We start from the raw sequence: 19,785 nt of genomic DNA on the forward strand, positions 1-19,785 counted from the left end.
AGTACTAGAATAGGCGTGGCAGATACTCCCCATCCTGTATATAAGAGAGGCTGTATGGGCTGTTTCAGGCTGCCTGACCAGGAAGTGTCTAGTGCCACTGTCAACACTAGATTCAGACAGTACTTTTTCTTCGGTGAATGCAAGGAGTCGGATTGTGCCTGTCTCCTTCATAAAGAGGGGAAGGCCTCTTGCTTCCCTGCCATACGAAAGCACACCTGCACAAAGACAAGGGTAATTAAGCCCTAAATTTCTTCTACATACAAAGGAACCTGGCTGAAATCTTCTCCTAGTGGGACTCCATTTTGTTTTTAAAGATAATTGATAGCTCTGAACTTATGCATTTCAATTATAAGAATGTCTTTTGGGGACTAGAGTAACAGACGCGTTGGAAACTTGCTAATGCTAGGGCATCATGTGGATTTTTTACTGTAAATCACTGAAAAAAGTTTATGTTCATAAAATAAAACAATCCAAATGTAAAATAAAAATAAACCCCCTTTCTGAACAGATGCTATCAGGGATTGATAAATGAAGACAGTGTTGTTTACCTCTAGTTACTGATTCTATTCTGGCCTAGGGCATAAGGATTCTTGGGGCTGAGAAATCTGGGTTGTGCTCCATCCCTTTCAATTGACTCCTGTGGTGTCCAGAGACAAATCAGAAAACCTGTTTGGGCCTCAGTTTTCATATATGCAAGTGAGGGCAATAATACCCTCCTCACAAGGCAGTTGTGAAGATTAAGGGTAAATTTTCCAAAAACACCTCTTAGGCGCCAAAATCCCATTGAAAGTCATTAATGTGTGTTTTGGAAAATTTTGCCCTCATACCTTAATATGTGTAGAGCATTGTGAGATTCTCAGCGGACAGGTGCTATAAAAAACATTTAATTATTAGATTATTATTTAGTAATTGTGCTACTGGACTTCTAATCTCTCAGGCCACTAAACAACTGTAAGAAATGAGTTGATGTGTTGAAATGACCGTTCCCAGCGGCTCTAGGTTTGCTGCTATCTGATGCAAACTATTCTTACCAGCCTCCTTTACCCACACAAATAGTTATCTTACATTTCCCTGCCCCAAGTTTCCCCCTACTTTATTCTGCCTGGCTGGTGGAGCTGGCTCTCCTGGTGATTAGGAGTTTATTCTACAACACATTTGTTACTTGTTGGCAGTCTCATTATAGAGGCCACAGACTCAGTGAGATAGGCACCTGAGCTCTCCCTTTATTCCTGGAGATGGCTCCTCCAGGAGAGATACCTAGGTGGTGTGGTGCAGTTGCACTTTCTTCTTCCTGAAAAGAGGATCCCAGTCTCCACGGATGTCATCAGCAGTGATATCATCAGACTGCATTTAAAAACGGCTGCCATCGCCATCAACCCCACATCACAAGTCCCTAAACATACAGGACATAAACTAGTCCCAGCTAGTGTAAATCGGTATCACTCTATTGTAGTTGGTAACGCTATGCAGTTTTACACCGCATGTGGATCTAGCCCATTATTTTAAAGAATTTTTTTCCAGTGCTAGTAGTAACTCCACCACATTGTCCTTTGGTTCTTTTTCTATCATGGTATGTGAAGCTTGATCTTACTGTAGTCAATAATAATCATACCTACCTCTTGCATAGCACTTCTCATTCATACACATCAAAGTGCTCTGACCTCAGATACTAAAATCAGCTAGTGAATGATTACGGTGCCCCAAAGTTTCCTCCAGACTGATCATTTGGATGATGAGAAGGGGCTTCTTTTTTGCCTACCTAGAGTCCTATTGAAAGATTAAGGGCTTAATTTGACATTAATCCACAGCCATGAGTTGGGAGCAGTGAGGAGTTGCTGTGCCCCAGCAGACAGTCCCGGAGTCAACTGGTGTAAATTGTTGTAATGTAGCTATTGGGTGCAGCATGCACATATCTTTGTGGCTAAAAACCTCTGCTCCCAAGGTGCCTCTTTCCATTGGAAGCATTGACAAAGGACAGTCCTTAACCTCAGAGGTGTTCAAGGACTGCCGCTGTGAGTCGCTGTTACACAGGCGGTGTAAGGTGGAGAAGACTCCATGCTTCTTGGCTCCCGCATCGTGTTGCACACCTGTAGGGGCCAGACATGTTCTGGTCCTAATCTGTTTTTAGCAAACGATCTTTTAGCAAAACATCAAGCATGTGTGACAAAGCAGCACATAACTGTCCTGGTAGTAAATGCGTTTAAAAAGTCACAGTAATCGGCAGGATCTAGTCATTGCAATGTGTTTTCACAAAGTCCCTATTTACATATATTTGTAATCCCATACAAGGTATCCTCCCACTTCATCTTCCATACAGACATCCATTCAGGTAATTCTTGGCAGTTATCAGCTTCTTATTTAGATTGAAGCCAGTACAAATTTAGTGTCACTGTGTTTGGAATTTATGGGTTCAATTCACTGAGCTGCTGAGTGCCTCCTATAACCTGCTGAAAATCCTCAGTTCCCACTGACCTCAATGGGAGTTAGGGGTGCTCAGTGCTTTGCAGATGGTACTCAGCAACTCACAGGTTCAGGCTCTGTGAGATTAGAAGGCTGGATGCCAGTACAGAAAATGACCCTCATAAGTGGGAAGGCTAAAATGGTGGAATTTACTGCATTTAGCTGTTGCATAGCTTCTCCCTAGTGCTGTCAACACTAAGACTCAGACTGTGATAGTGAACCAGAGTTGCCACTTTTGTGATTATTACTCAGACGTTCGTCTGCTATACCATCTTACTCTCCCCAACTCCTCCCCTCCCCCAGCACAGTTCCTGCTGTATCTAATAAATATATTTCTATATAAACAGTAATTTAGGACCATTAGGAACAATAGCATAGTTAAAGCTTTTAAAGGTTATCTTGCAATGTCATTTTACTGACTAATGTGTTCCTGCTGCCATGTCGTTTGTGAACAGACATGTGTTAGCCAGCTAGTGTGCTTCATCTGTGGTGACTTTGATTTATTTGCTCTGTAAATTGGGACTGAAGCAATAATGGAAAGTGACATTAATTGTTTAACAGAGTCCTCTTTGTCACATCCTTTGCTTTCTCTAGGGTGTTCGATTGTTGAAACTTGTACAAAACTAATTGAAATTGCTATGATGAGGAGCAGTGTCCACTCAACTTTCTGTTCTTGAATGTCAGTGCACTTGAATGTCTGTTTAAAGCACAAAGGCAAAGCAGCTAACAGCAAATATCAGGGTTTCTCCTGGCATTATATTATTGAAGGAGGCATTCCAGGTCAGCAATAGTAACACTTAGGGCTCTGCTGTGGGTTTGGTAGGCAATGTGCACAGAGAGGAGGTGGAAAGGGCTGGAGGTGCACCATACCAGCAAAATTTCCAGAGGCATTCTCCTTGCAGAGCTAGTGGTCAACCGGGCAGAATACCTCTGGGGTCACTTGGGGCAATGTGCTTAGGAGTGGCTTTTACATCTTCTTTTTGGACTTTAAACGTGTAGTCTATCTCCTACAGAATGTAATATATGTCTGCTATAAATTTCTATTGGTAGATTTAAATATTCAATGAAAAGGATATTATTCTATTAGGTTGCATAGAGTTGTTATGGAAAAAGGCTGCCTTATATACCAGAATTTGGACTTAAATTTTGCTTGTTTATATCAACAATGCAACTAAGACAACCCAAGTTAGAGCAAGATTCTCTTTAAAAAATTGGCTTCCATCTCTTCTCCCCACCCCCTTCACCTCAAAACACAACTCTGATAAACTGGTGAATTATGCTTATAGTTCTTCCCATGATTCTGCTGTTTTGCTTAAGATGTGGTCATTTATGTTGTTATGCTGGGAACCATTAGATGGCACTATTAAACACAGATTTGCAAGTTCTTTTTGTCTGAATGGGAACATTGTTCAGTCTTTGAATAAACACTTGTCTTGTTAGTTTCGTGATATTGTTTCTTTTTGAGGAGCAGCTGCAAGCAATAAGAGAGTTTTCTCACTGCCTTAATCTTTCTAACTAGAGTAGAGTCTTAGATCAGATCTGCTCTCTGAAAACTGGGCATTGGTATTTTGGCTGAGCTTCCTGAAAGAGGGAATTGCCTCAGTGCTGTTTGACCACCTCTGTTCAAGGCCCGGTGCATTTAGTGTGAATAAAAAAGTTACACTAAGAAAATACCCAAACTCCACATCACTGATTTCTCCTCCAACACTTAACTGGCAAGACCCCAGTGTTTGCTAGTAGTTGGCTGAGGGATGACAATATTTTGTTGTTAGATTATTCAATTTACACTCTGTATAGAGAAACTTATTTTTAAGGTCTCATTGGTATTTTTCTTGCAATCTTTGTCCATTCCTTGATCTTCTAAACTGTGAGAACTTTAAAAAAATGTTTAGTCAAATTTCTCTGACAAGGTGTATGTTGGGGGCCGGTCCAACTTCCATTAATGTCAATGGATAGACTACCAATGACTTTAATGAGATTTGGATCAGGCTCCTGAAGTAAATGGGAGTCTTTTCATTGACTTTAATGGGAGTGAGATCAGAGTCCAAATAATAAATGATTGATATGACAAATCTCCCTAAAATTAATATATAAAGTTTTTATTTGCTGGGAAACCTTGTTTTCCAAATATACTATTCTATAGATAGATAGATAGATAGATAATTGAGAATGTAGTGCATTAAACTATAAGGAATTTAAATGTATTTGATTTGACACAAACAAGTCCTGTTACTGAAATAAGATATCTAATATAAATTCACATTACTGTCACATCTGATGAGGAATTAATCTACTTTTTATAATTGCAGACTGAATTAGATAAACGTATACAATAGTCTCATTGAGCACTCAAACTACATAACTGGGAAGGACAACTTCAAAGGCAACCTGCATAATACAGTTATTTTAAAAGAACCCAAAGAATCTATCAATAATGTGAGCGCTGATTGAGAACAGAAACTTGTGTATTTGTTTTTGGACCAAGATTTTTTTAGGAGGTGAGGGGTGACACAAGATTGCATACATGATCAAGACTTGCCTAATTTCTCAAGGAATACATTTTGGTGTTCTGATTAGCTGTCTTATTCTGTGATTCTTGTAATTTTGTCAGGTCAATTAACTGGAGTTCAGTGCTAGAGAGAGAGAAAGAAAGAGACAGCCGGGGCAGTGCTAGCTTCATTAGATGTCAGTTGCTTAGGTACATTCTGTAATACAATCTGTGCATGATCATTTAACCGTAGTTGTTTACATTGGATTAAAAAAAAATCTAAGGAAGAAAGTAAATTGGAACAATACACTGCAATTGCAAACAGATTTCTCCCGCCAAATGCGGAAATGGATAATTTCATTGCCAAAAATTATATTTTATGAGACTCGATTGCAGGTTGCTATTGCAAAGACAAGTTTTAGACAAAGTTTTTACTTTTTCCTATAGAGATTCACCATTTTATTTCTCCCATCTCTCTTACATCTGTCTCTCTTTCTCTCTCTTTTTTTTTTTTTTTGTCATATAGAAGATAGATGAAGAGAATGAAGCAAACTTGCTAGCAGTTCTCACTGAGACACTGGACAGTATCCCTGTGGATGAGGATGGATTGCCTTCATTTGATGCACTGACAGATGGAGATGTGACGAACGAAAATGATGCTAGCCCTTCACCAATGCCAGACGGCACCCCTCCGACTCAGGAGGCAGAAGAGCCGTCTCTAGTAAGAACCCTTCCTACTGTTTAACAGGAATTGGATGTGCCTCTGGCTACCCGCTGCATGGGTATGATGTAGTCACAGTAAGGTCTGGACTTTTCATTTAGACTGAAACCAAAGGAAAATCAAGTCAAATACTAAAACTTGCCTAGAGGAGAGGGGGGCAAACCCCAGGATAAATGTTAAGAACTTCTATTGAAAAAATGTGTTGAAGAGAGAAGTTTTAATTTGAGATTCTTGTTCTAGAGACTGACACTTTTGGTTATCATTGCATTCACATCAGTAACCGTAATGTTTTTAATTCCCATTTCCTTTCTTTGGGCTCTGTTTGTATGTAGAGACTTCACTTCTGATAATGGGTAAAGAGATCCCCGTTAATGCGGGCTGGATTTGACACTAGCTGACATGCCTTTAACAATGACTTGACCAGTAAGCACTAGCATAGTGCTAATAGGGGTGGGGTGTCAAAGGCAGACTGTCTGCCTTTAGCTTTCTTCCCTTCTGCAAACGGTAGCATCACACCTGCTTCCCAAGCATCCTGCTGTTGTGCAAGTTGCGTAACCTCATGGATAGTCAATTTTTAATCTCTCTCACTCGAAGGGTATGCTGCATTTGGAGGTGTGATGCAGCACAGGTTGCAATCGCCATGCTAGCTATTTAGCTAGTGTAGCTAATAATAGCAGTGAAGTTGCATCAGCTTGGGCTTCAGTGTGAGCGTGCAATGCGAGTATGTTTCTAGGACCCCCAGTGCCCTTGTACAGCCTGAGATGAAGCCCATGCTGCCATGACTTCCTTGCTATTTTTAGCCAGACTAACTAGATTAAAGCAATCGTGGGTATGCCAGCCCATGCTGCAGTCACACCTCCAGTTCAGTGTGGCCATATCCTTATGAACCCAAAGTGAATGGACTTGTAGTGCAAACCCATTACTTTTGCTTTGGGGTCCTGACTCCTGATCTGGCTTTTGTAGAAGTCATTTTATTATTGATTGCTATAGGAGCAGGATCGGGACCTTAATTGTAATAATTCACATGTCTGTTAAGGTGACTTTTCTTCTGGATAGAACGGAAATGTTCTATTTTTGGCATTGATCACTGAGGAGATTCTCTTTTGCCTTGCTTTGCAGAAAACCAAGGCAGTCATTATTTCTTCCTGCACTGCAGTATACTGTAGTACAGGAAAAGGAAATACGACAGCAAGCATCAGAGAAAAATCAACCCTTTTTTGCCCTGGGGATTACAGAGGACTTTGTTCTGTGTTAGTATACTCTGCTTGAAGATATTGATGTAACTAATTTTAAGTAACTGTGCAAAATAAGATAAATTATTTTAATCCTTAGAGATGCATAACTTTTCTCTCCCCAACCCACCTCCCTTCTTCTTCCCTGATGTGTTTGTAGCTTAAGAAGCTCTTGCTGGCTCCAGCCAACATTCAGCTAAATTACAATGAATGCAGTGGTCTCAGCACACAAAACCATGCAAACACTAATCACAGGATCAGAACAAGCCCTGTGGTTGTTAAGGTACAAACTTAATCTTTATAATAAGGCAAAAAAAGTAACAAAGACTTCTGTGCTTTCAGCAACTGAGTAAGCAGTAGATCTATATGTACGGTATTAATCTGCCCAGCATCCTGCAGCTGCTTCAGAAAATGTGAACAGATTATAGATTGTGTTCCAAAAAATCACCTGAGCTCCTTTATGCTGTGAATAGTTTATTTATGCCTTCTCTCTTGGCATTAAGAGGTAGTCCCACCGTCTGTCACTCTTTGCCCACTTTATTGATATACAGAATAGTAGGGGGTGCAATAAAATTTGCTGATGGGCTGATGTTGTTTATGAATGACTCCAAGATGCAGTACTGCCATTTTACCAGCTGTCTAACCTAAGAAAGATTGCACTGGAATCTCGGCAAAAGGTCTGTCTCAGCCATTAATTGGGTAGAATGCTGGCAATGACATAATTCTGTTAGCAGGCTGTATTAAACAATGTTTGTCTTGCCATTCACTGTAACTGAAAACAGAGCATTTAGGGGTACTTAAGAGAGTTGTGAATACTGGGCTCAAGCAAATCAGGAGCAAATTAAGGTTTAAACCAGTTTATTTTTTTGTTCACAGTAAAGGTGCTATAGGGTCTTGTTAGTTACATGTTGCTGAGTAGGAACATTGAAACGTAGGAGAAATGAAATAAAAAGCAGCATAAATGTCATTTAGGAATTTTAAATGTAATTTTCTTTCCTTGTTCTGCAAACAATTATTCACAGCTCATAGATCTAGTACACTTAGACTGAACACTTCATTGAAAATCTCATCTCTTCAGAAAACCTATATCCATTCTGATAAGGTTCAGTTCACTAATTTTAGCTTTTTTTTTTTTATTATGCCTTGTTTTTAAGACCGAGAATTCATGGAGCAATAAACCGAAGAGCATTTGTCAACAGCAAAAGCCACAAAGACGTCCCTGCTCTGAGCTTCTCAAGTATCTGACTACAAATGATGACCCTCCTCAGACCAAGCCAACAGAGAACAGAAACAGCAGCAAAGACAAATGCATCTCCAAAAAGAAGCCCCATCTTCAGTCTCAGGCACATCATTTGCAAGGTAGGCTTGGGACCCAAGAATGCAATTTTGGCAACAGCGTTAATTGCAGGAAGCTGAAATGCAATGACAGTGAAAACACTAACACCCAGTACTTCCTCTATTCTTTGTATTGGTATCCGTGTGCTGTAAATTCAGAAGCTGCTCAGCATAGAGGGAATTAACAGTCAGTACAATGAAGTTAGTTAAATGTAGCCTTTTTAATATAGACAATTTAAATCACAATCCCCTTAGAAAAGGAACCTGAAAATTTTAACCAATTTACAAACAATTAACAGACACTGAACTGTCCGCAGAGGTTTAACCATAGAGTTCTGTATCTCTAAGAAGTACTTATACATCTGAAGAAGCTGGGCAAGCCAGTTCATTAATGCGCTTCTTTCTTTTTGCCAGTGTGAAAATGAAGGCATTGTTAACTTGCCACATGTGCCTTAAGAGACAATAAATAGTGCTCTTGCAGCTACTGAAGAGGCAGTAAATGTGTCATTCCTGTTACAGTGAGAATGCCAGTTTGTATTTTTATTTTGTAAATAGTTGAAGGTTTAGAAACCAGCCTGACCCTTCTCTCTCTCTCTCTTTTTTTCTTAAATTTGTTTATGGCCAAAACTAAACATCTGCGTTGACATTTAGCATCCTCCCATGTACAAAGAGCTTGGCTGGTGTTGTAAGTAGCTTCTGTGGCAGAGATGCAAGAACTTAAAGAAGCTCCCTTGGCAGACATTTTCTACTCTTTTCTCTCTCCCTCCTCCCTTCAGCTAGGATAAAGAAAAACTCTATAGGCTTATGGGCCCAAAGGGAGCTTATTTAAAGTCACTGTTATTTTAAAATACACATACTTATGTACTGGCGGTGCTTCCAAGAGAGCAAGGTTCTGATCTCAGTTACATCTGTGCAAATGCCCTGGCTGGGATGATTTAACTGGGAATTGGTCCTGCTTTGAGCAGGGGGTTGGACTAGATGACCTTCTGGGGTCCCTTCCAACCCTGATATTCTATGATTCTATGATTCTATGAAATCCAGAATAATTTCACTGAAGTGAGTGGCATTTACCCTGGTGTATCTGAGATCGGAATTTGACCCGAAGGTTGCTACTCTGATTTGTTAAAGCAGGAATAGAGTGTCATATAAACATATGCATCTTATTTTTGTTTTGTTTGTCCCCATTTCCCTGCCTGTTACCCCATCCCTCCTCTCAAACTGCATTTTGACCCCTGATTAATACAGCTAGGTTTAAATCTTCCCTCCCCCATCCATTTTAATCTTCTCCCAGCTGTAGATTCTGACCTTTGTAGTGTGGTATTACCCATTTTGGATCAAATTCATGTAAACAAGAGGCTGCTTAATGCCAAGTGACACTCCTTTCTGCTGGTTTTAGCAGACTGCTTCAGAGCAAAACCAGACTGGATTGTTCAGGGATGATATGGGTCTCTCTGCTGAAATTGTGCTGAAACAACTTGATACATTCAGTGTAAAGATGTAAGATAAGTTGGGTTTGGGCTAATGGTGAACAGGAGGATTAATACGTCCCAGTATGTCTGTATCTGTCTCTTGTCTTTTACTTACATTGCAAGCTCTTTGGAGCAGGGACTGCATTTGTACAGCACCTAACACAGTGGGGTCCTGGTCCATGTGTGGGGCTCCTAGGCACTACAGTAATACAAATAATACATAAATAATAGAAAAGTCCCTACAAAGAATTGTACTTACGGGAGTTTAAACAGAATTTGATTGTTGGCTGTGGCTTTAGTAATATTACAATATTGTCAATAGTATTTTCTTGAGTTCCTGCCGTTCAGTCTCCAGCCCCCCGAAAAATGTATTTTTTCATCAAATACTGCTCTAGCACACCAAAGCATCGCAATTGATATCAGTGCATAGGTGCAGCTGAGAGCAAAATTAGGCCCTGAAACAAAAATGGTCAAAACTGGGCAAAGATACGCTCCTAAATCTTTATTCAGGTGCCTAAATGTGAACTTGGAAATGTAATTTTAGGCACTTGTTTTTGGAAGTCTCGTCCCTTATCTTTCAAAACCAAGAACCATATATATTATAAATACAAGAGATGTGTGAAACTTTCAATTTGAGCAACAAATGCACTTGAAATCAGCCTTCCAAATTCAACCCACATTCCCAATCAGCAGTAGTTTGCTTAAACATTTAATCAAAGCTGGATAATGCTTTTTTTGCTCCATCCGTAAATATGAGCTTGCTATTCTGTTGACTGGGAAAGCTCACTCAGGGTGAGTCAAATGGCATTTTCCTTTAGGGTCACTATCTCAAATTCACATGAATGTCCACAAATCCATTGAGGCTGAGCTTGTCTGTGGTCTTGCAATGAGATTTGCCCATGAGGAAACTGGGTTCTTTTGAAACTGAACATTTTTAATCTACAGGAGGAAGCATGCCCATGTGAATTTTTATTTGAATTAAAATAGAATAGAAATTGGAAGTTCTAATAAACAGCTAGTAAGAAAATTGGCATTGTATTGAGTAAATATTTCCTCAAAATTGTGTGTGAGGATGTTTCTTCATAGCTGTTGTACTCAGATTCAAGTTCAGTAGCACACAAAACCACTAATTGGTGTAGTGGTTTATAGCTTGCTACGTGAGTTTAGGGCTGTTTGAGAATTAGCCACTATCTGCTTAAATCTGGGGTCAAATCACAGGTCTGAGAGCTAGCATCTGAGTTCAGTTCTCAGCTGTGTCCCAGATTTCCATGTCACTGTGCCTCAGTTTCCCAGTCTGTAAAAAATGTGTTATTTTATACTTCTCTTTGCTGTTGTGAAACTCTGGGGGAGATTTTTCAAAAGCACAAACAGTGATTAAGCACGTACTCTCCATTGAAAGTATCAGTCATCTGTAGAGCACCACATAGATTTTACTCCATAAGGGTGGATATGCTTCCACAAACTTTGTTTCTGCTCATTGCCACTATGGTTGAAAATATCTTGATGCTTTTTAGCCACTTAAACCTGTAGATAGCCATTGGAGACTTTGGCAAGTCTTAATGAACACAAACATTTGTCTAGTAAAATAGGTATGTGCCTAGCTAACATGTCTAGAAAACACCTATTCATCTCATGGTAACTCACTAGTTAGTATATGGCAGCAGCCATACTGGATCAGACAAGGGAGCTGTCAATTTCCTATCTCAGGCTGTGGCCAGTTCCTGATGCTTCTGAGGAAGGTGAACAGACATGCTTAATTTTCCTTCTTGAATTTTCATAGAAGGAAAAGAATGCCTGGCTCATGAGGATTGGTGTAGACTTTTTAAAAAATGAATGATCTCATTGGGAATACTCTAGAGTTTACAAAAATAATTAATTTGCATGTAAAATCCTTTGATGTCAGTAGGAATTCCACACCAGGAATGAATGCAGATTATGCAAGAGTCAAACTCTGGACAAGAGATCTGCAGTACAGGAGTGCTAGAGAGGAAAACGTTGTCTTAAATAATTAATTTGCAGAAGAGACCCCCCCCCCACCCCGTAGCTGTTCTTGATACAACACACACTGCCTTTAAAATTAAATCCAACTCCTGCAAACTAAAATTTGCAAGTAGTACTGTTTTTAATTTTTAATCACTTTATTAGCAATTAAAGAAAGCTTAATTGGTTGAAAATATCTTAGTCCTTGGTTTGCTTTGTAAAAAAGGCAGATCTGAACAAATGGAAACTACAAAAGAGTTGTATTTTGTAACTAAAATTTTCTGTACACTTATGTTAGTTTAAACCATCTGTGACTATATCTGTGGCATGCCATAGTTTGCAGAATAACTTACAAAAATTTGGATTATAGCTGATTCAGTGTTGGCCTCACAGAAACAACCTATTCTCAACCTTGTATATAAAACTGTATGCTGTAGAAATAAAATCAACTGAATATTCATAATGTCCTGGTGCTTTGTAGTTATTCTGCTGCTCTCATTTCCAAATAAAAGGTGAACTGTAGCTTAAATTAAATCTAAGAGAGACAACATTTTCACAGCATTTCTGTAAATTTCTCCATTGACTGTTAACATGTACCACTCTATTTTCTGAAAAGTTCTTTGCATTTGGGCTTTATACCATACTTCAAAGACTCAGTAATTGATGTAAATCAGTGTTGGAATTTAGGTGCCAGTAATAAGGGGTCAGACTGGATCTCGTTTTTATTTAGCCATCAGATAAACTGAGGTGCCTTCTTGAACTACTGGAGTTTAGCCCTAATGGACTCAGGTAGAATTCCTGCATGGATATAAACAATATACAAATATAAACTTCTGAGTCTTCACAATATTTCATAATCAGTTTCTTTTTTTCCTTCTTCAGCCAAACCAACAAGTTTATCACTTCCTTTGACACCTGAGTCACCAAAGTAAGTATTAAGAAATGTAAAAGTTTACAAAAGGGAGGGGGCTTTAATACATTTTGGCTACAGCAACTCAATTTCAGCTTGTTTTTATAAATGTGCCCTGTCTTCCAGTGATCCCAAGGGTTCCCCATTTGAGAACAAGACTATTGAACAAACCTTAAGTGTGGAACTCTCTGGAACTGCAGGTGAGAGATGTGGAATGTGAACATTTTTTTTCTGTAAGCCTGACTTTTTTTCTTTGGTAAGAAATGTATCGTGGGATGCTAAGGAGGTCTTCAAGGGATTAATTTTAATGGTTTAGCGTTGACTCTTTACCTAGTTGCCTCACATGAGGTAGGTTTAAAACTGACTTCAAACCTACAAGTGGAGCACGGTTTCAGGAAAAATGTGAATGAAAGCATTTGTCTGGAATGTTTCCCCATTCCCTCAGAGATTTGTGTAGTGCCGAGCATTGTTTTTCAAATACAGATCCCCCAGCACAGAATACAGAGGTTGCAGATGGAAAAGTTGTATCATTGAGTCAGTCTGATGCTAATGTAAGGCTGTTCCTCACCGCACATTTTGGTCAGTTCTAGATTTAAATGCTACAAAAGACAGAGTTTCTTCCTCTTTCATTGGGAGACTATGCCACAGCCTAAACAGAATGGTTTTCTGATATTCATCTTAATCTTTCCTTTTCTTAATTTCATCCCATTAACCCTCTTGATACCTCCTTTGAGCAATCTCAATCATTCCTCTCCTTGCTCTCTGGTGTTTTCATCCTTCAGATATTTGTAGACTTTCATCTTGTTCCCTTTTAGTTGACATTTCACCAGGCTATACATGTTTAACTCATTTGCTTTTGCCCACAAAAGTCAGTTACTCCAGATCTCAGATTATTTCTGTTGCTTTCCTCTGAATGCCCTCCAGTTTGTCTGTATTATCATGGGAATGAGGTGCCCAGAACTGAGCACAAGATCATGGGTATAGTTGCACCAGCGTTGTTTAGAGAGACTATTGCCTCCCTGCACAGCACAATACTAAAAGACAGTGTAGTAGAGATGTGTTTCATTCATGAACATGTACAAGGGCGGATGCTGAGATATAAATTACTTAAACTGTAGCAGTGTTCTATGAAGGTCAGATCTACAGCTGGTGTAAATCAGCCTAGCTCCATTGATGTCAAAGGCTGATTTCTGCAAGTTGAGGATCTGGCTCTAAGTTTGTAAAGGCACTTTGGACTATTGATTTCATGCACACAAAATCATCCTTTCACTTCTTCAGAAGCTGCTTCATTAATTCAGCATTTAAACATAAACGAGGCATCCTGATAATCTGCAGCCTTAGTTGCTCCTTATTCAAGTGAGGGAAAAAAGGTCTTTTGGGCAGGAGACCATCTTTCAGTTCTGTGTTTATACAGCACCTAGTACAGTGGGGTCATGGGCCATAACTGGGGCTCCTCGGTGCTAATGCAATACAAATAATAATAATGATTACTTATCGTGTCAAACCAGAATGGTATGCAGGGTTGCTCTAGCCGTGTTGGTCTCAGGATATTAGAGACATAAGGCGGGTGAGGTAATATCTTTTATTGGACCAACCTCTGTTGGTGAGAGAGACGAGCTTTCAAGACACGCTTGGTCCAATAAAAGATATTACCTCACCCACCTGATCCCTAGAATGGTGACATTTGATCTCTTGGGAAGAGAAGGAACATAAGGTTCTTTCAGTGGAGCATCCCAGGGCAGGTGGTACTAGTGGGTAGGGAGGAAGAGCTCCCCATAGTGTGCTGCTGGTATCTGACTTCTGCAGTATAGCACCCAGACAGCACAGGGTATAGCACTTGGTAATCCACATAACCGCACAATCATGTGTGTGGGAGTCTGTTGCCATTGAACCCAGTCATTGAACAAAGATGCTATATGATGTAAAAGACACCTTCCTTCCTCCCAATGGACCTCATCTTTATAAAACCAGATCAGATGTCTTTGCAAAACCAGAATAATCATGGCAAACTACCGTGTGTACTCATGGAAACCGGGTGAGCACCAGAATGGCTCAGACCCAGTGGAACCACCTTCGTCGTCACTGCAAAGCACGTCAGGACAAGACCAGTCTTTTGTGAGGCACAGCAGCAGCATTATGTTAAGGCTTGGATTCTCCTGCCACCATCTGAAGGAGGAGGTGGTGACATGATGAAGTTCCACATGATAATTGTTGGAATGGCTCTACGAAGAGCAAGCTGTCATCCTTTCCAGCCTAGAAAATCAGGAGCCTGCACTTCCCATCGGCAGACTGGCCAGAAATAAGAAGTCAATATGACTTGAGGCTTTGTAGTGGTGCCACAAGTCATGACAGTTAGTTGGAATTGCTCTGGTATTATCAGGTTCATTCCATAAATTCTCCTCTGTGTGTAGCAGAAAAAAGTAAAGTCGATAGTTATGCAATCCAACCACGTGTAGCACTAGCAGGTAAAAGTACTGCAATGTGCTGATGGGTAAGTGCCACCATTGGATGAGCTATGTGAACAAGAGCATTATACCATGGATATACCTTGCCTTTTTTCTGTAGACCGTGTCACTTCAGTTAGTTAATAAGTGGGCTGGGGAGGGGGTCAAAAAAGAGAGGCGGAATACTGGCCTTGGGAGTTGACACTTGGTTTACACACAGCATAGAAGACTACCTAGCAGCACTCCTGCCGGGTGCCACATCATAGCTATTTCTCTCGTACATCCAAATATTCGCCTTTTTTTTTGTGTTTTGTTGTATTAATCTGTGCCTTTTTGTACATATGCAATGTGCAAACAGGTGAGTGGAAGTGACCCATTTTCCAGTGTATTATTATTTATTTATTGTTTGTATTATGGTAGCGCTTGGAGACCCCAGCCCTACTGTGCTAGGTACTGTACAAGCACATAAAACAAAAAGAGATAACAATCTAAGTGGGCAGTCTTTGCAGGGTCAGGGCCTAATCAATAATAAAAGTAACAGTAGCAGTAATGATTAATAATACTTAACAGTAGTATAAAGAAAGCCCCTCGCAACTCCAAATTCTACCCAGATGACTGCATTGCTCAGTCAGCTTCTACAGCACTCGCACCGTCTATTATAATTTAAATGGCAGTTGCCTTGATCTCACTGCTGAACTGAAAAGACCATTAGTGGTGTTGCTTGCACTATCAAAGCACAAAGTATGTTAGTATAAATTGCAGCTGCCTTGATCTCTCTGTTGAAAGCAGCTACGGTTCCCTCACCAATGAATTAACTGTATATTAGATAAATAAATAAATACGTGAAAGCATTCCCCACTCCAGCCATCAGTGTTCATCACACGTACGTAAAATTGAATTAAAACCTGTTCTCTTACCTAAATGAACTTTTTCTTTCGAAGGGGTTGCATATTATACATATGTGTACTTTTTTTCCCCCTTTCTAAAACTGAAAAAATAATTTCCGTTTTATAATTCCAATATTGCCTACAAACTTCATATAACTCCAGGAAGTTAAAAAAAAGAAAATAGCTTTTAGAGGGGACAGCACATGTGTAAGAGGTTCTTAGTCTGGAACATACTCCAAATTGTCTACAATTAAACATCAAGTCCCGTTGCTACATAAAATCACCACTCCCTGGGCTTACTGCTGGTTAAAGCAGTAAAACCTCTCTGCCCTTAACCATATTACACAAATTCTACATTGCAAGACATAAAATAGTTTCTTAAAGGAACATGTGTGTATGTCACAATGTACTGTGGACTGCTGGAATGTATAGAGTAAATACAGGGGGTCAAATGTCCCACGTTGTGTCATCAGCAGCAACTCCAGTGGAGTTCAACTGGCTCATGCTAAGGCTAAACTGAGTTGTTGATTCAGAGCTGCTTATGGAGTCTGGAGAAAGCTGTACAGTCAGCCAGCCAGCAATGGGGTATAAATGTCCCAGAAGTCATTTTGCAGGAGTAGGATCATGCGGGCTAGCAGCATCCCCTCTAGCAATCCTAGGAGCAGAAGGAGAATCCTGCTTGGCTAGCAGCAGGAGTAGCAGTAGCCCCAGCGGTAGCAGCACATGGAGAAGTAACAGTGAGCCCCAGCTCAACAGCCCCATAATCAGCACAGTCCTCCTGACTGGCAGCAGAACCAGTGACAGGAGTCACCACCCCAGCAGCAGCAGCAGCAAGGAGCAGCAGAGCCCCTCTCGCTAGATCTCAAACAGGAGTGGGGCATAGGGCATCATGCCAAGCAGTATCTGCTTCTGCAGTATCATTCGGATAGGCCAGAAATAAGCCTGACACTGCAGGACTCCAGTAGTGATTGGCCTCCTCTTGCTTGTCAAGCAGTTGCACTTGTAGCTCTCTAGTGGCCGAAAGCCTCGCGTAAGCAGGTTCTGTTCCCTCCTCATTGGCTGTTGCTGGTTCTGCCTCGCCCCTGTCTGTCTTCAGGACCCACTCAACCACTGCAAGCTCTTGCTCTCTCCTATCCATGACTCATTCCTGCCAAGCAAAAGCAACACGGTACACCCAGTGATAAGCCACATCTCTGCTTTATGCTGCTCACTGGTCAAAGGGCCTGTGGCCTGGTCCTTCCTGACAAGCTCTGGTGCTTCCTCCCCTATCCCCAATTCCCTCTGACGTTATCATGGTTGAGGAATTCCTCCCTGTCAGCCCTTTGTTAACCACAGATGTGGGGATCAAGTGACTGTTGGGGTATGCTTGGGGACCTGTGCTTTGTGTAGAAGTGATTGCAGAGGGCAGTCGTTCCTAGGTGCTGATCCCCATGCTTCAGTATCTGGCCACTGCTGCTCATGGTTTTTTGAAAATCAATGCCTTTCTCATCCCCACATACTCTCCCTGCCTCCTAACACGCTCTGTCCCAAAAGCACAAAGACATTGTATAAGGTGTATCAAGGGGTGGCTTAGTGCACACTTGCAGAATGGTGACACTCCTTCACACAAAAATCCCTGTATTTATGCGACTAAAAACTCCTCCCCAAATTTTCATGCAGTCAAAATTTGGTCACTCAGAAAATCTGACAATGAACAGAGATTGAATAGTGATTTGGAATTCACATGTATTTTTGCAAACCCCAGTATTCACCCATCACTAGACTTGAGCAGTCCCTTGGTTGTCTGAACAAATACTTAAATTCTACCAGGCAAAAACTTGTTTGGCCTCAAAATGATTTCTGGTACTTGAGACAGAGAAAGAGAGATATTAGTCCAGAGGGAATAAAATCTAGTAAATTATTAGATATTTTCAGGATCTATATTTGTCCTCTGCGGTAGTGACAACAGGATTAAACTGACTGCTCAACAAGCATGTAGTTTTTTATTATATGATGGCTATTTAATTTTATTATATTTTCCTGGCTTCTGCAGTCTTATGCTGTACAAAAGCTCTACCGATTATTTTACTGAATCAGGCTATTATCTTGCATTCAGTGCTTTAAGTGGCCTTAAATAATGTTTCTCTTGATAATCCCATTTTTAAACTCATAAGGTATAAAGGAATCCATTTTTAATAACCCTCAGAATCTCAGTGTGCTTGTACAAAGGTTCATCGAGATGCATTTCCTGAAGGATGTGAAGGCTCCAAAAATATACCAACAAGCAGAAGCATCATCAAACATTTAAATGCTAACAGTAACATTAGATTTTGCTGCCTATATGAAACAGCATTGTAAATGAGTCTTAAAAAGTCAAGATGTGACATTTACTGTAAATGTATTCCCCTAATTTATTCTGATCAACCTAGCTGAGCTAAATGAGTTACTAAGTTTTCTTTACTGCAGCTCAAGGAATGCGTCTAGGTGATAAGAAAACTTCTGCCTGTCCTCACAGACTTTTCTCTAAAACAGGTCACTGAGCTGAGGTGGCGGAGCTGGCGTACATATGAAAGTCTGTTGTCACACGGATATAAGAAGTGGTGCTGATTTGGCATATACACTATTTTAAAGCAGAGATCATTGAGTGAGTTCATAGTATATAGATGGAGCGAGGCAAAGTACAGAGTTACCATTTTCCAAAGCCATTCAATTAAAGAAAAGTCCCTACAAAGAAAATGGTTTTATAGCATGTCATGAAAAAATACTTGCCTTTTACTTTAAAAAAAAAAGAGACTGTTTAAGGGGGATGATTGTAGCGTATGTACCACTTCTAACAGATTTGCTGTGCAGAAGTACATAAGTGTTAGTGATGTAGAGGTACTTGTTTATTATAGAGCACATTTCAATGCAGTAATCATAAATATTGCTAAGGTTGTGCTCTGTTGAAATATGACCTACATACTCTTGATTGTTTGTGTTACGTGATTTGTCTGACACCCATTACATTCTGGGTAATGGCAGCCATTTGTTGCTGTGCACAGCAGGCTCTTTTGACAAAAGAAAATAGGCAGCAATAAAAAAGCTATAGTCTGAATTACATTCTGCACAGTGCTGCACTGCTGAGAGTTTGTGCAAGTGTGTTAACAATGCTCTGAACTGCCTCTTGTCAGCCTTCAGCCTGTAATGGCCATCTGTCCTTACATAAATCTGTCAAAACCTGCTAAGTTCAAGAGAGAGCCCGGAATATACCTTGTACTGTCAACGCTCAAATGTACACATTCCCAGAGAAATCAGCGTGCATGAAATAATTCAAAGGTCGGAGAATATCTTAGCACTACTGATTTAGGATCATGGTGTGAAATTAAGATTACTGTGTAAAGATGAGCAAAGAAGATACTGATGATGATAAGTACGGAGTTAATTTTCTCAAAGTTTAGCTGTTTGGATGCTGAGCATGGGAGGGGCTTGGAGTGGAGAATTCAGCAGTGACACAGACAAAACAAAAGCCAACTCCAAGCTTTGCTGCAAACTAAAACACAAACCTTTTATTCAAGTTTCAAATGTCCACTGAACTTTTTGAACAATTTATTTTTCATTTATGCTCACTTGTGCACTTCCTGCTTCTGTCCAAGAGCAGAAGGACGGGTGCCAAAATGCTATGAGGAAACCATTCCTCAGGACATTGCCAGTGTGGTTTTGCAGGTGAAAGAAACTCCAGTAGCCAGGCTCAGCCCCTGGACTTTTAGGTTCCTCTCTACACCGAGCCTTGGTCTCCTTTGTGGTTGACTTAGCATCACTACTCCTGAAAGCAGTTACGCTGTGCGTAAAGCCAGTGCTCACATAGGGCCAGTTTAACGAAGGAAGAATGCAGAGATTATTT

General features: G+C 40.3%; 1 protein-coding gene across 2 annotated transcripts in view; it reads left to right on the plus strand.

The window, feature by feature from the left end:
• PPARGC1A (PPARG coactivator 1 alpha) overlaps nucleotides 1-19,785 on the plus strand; it is a 491,301-nt gene that overhangs the window by 448,399 nt on the left and 23,117 nt on the right. For both annotated transcript variants that reach the window (XM_073342370.2, XM_073342371.2), the window contains exons 3-7: nucleotides 5,475-5,669; nucleotides 7,062-7,184; nucleotides 8,056-8,260; nucleotides 12,568-12,613; nucleotides 12,722-12,795. In XM_073342370.2, the coding sequence (XP_073198471.1) occupies nucleotides 5,475-5,669; nucleotides 7,062-7,184; nucleotides 8,056-8,260; nucleotides 12,568-12,613; nucleotides 12,722-12,795 (643 nt within the window). The remainder of the gene's footprint in view (nucleotides 1-5,474; nucleotides 5,670-7,061; nucleotides 7,185-8,055; nucleotides 8,261-12,567; nucleotides 12,614-12,721; nucleotides 12,796-19,785) is intronic.

The sequence above is a fragment of the Lepidochelys kempii genome, chromosome 4 (genome assembly GCF_965140285.1).
Source record: "Lepidochelys kempii isolate rLepKem1 chromosome 4, rLepKem1.hap1, whole genome shotgun sequence".
NCBI classification, from domain to species: domain Eukaryota; kingdom Metazoa; phylum Chordata; order Testudines; family Cheloniidae; genus Lepidochelys; species Lepidochelys kempii.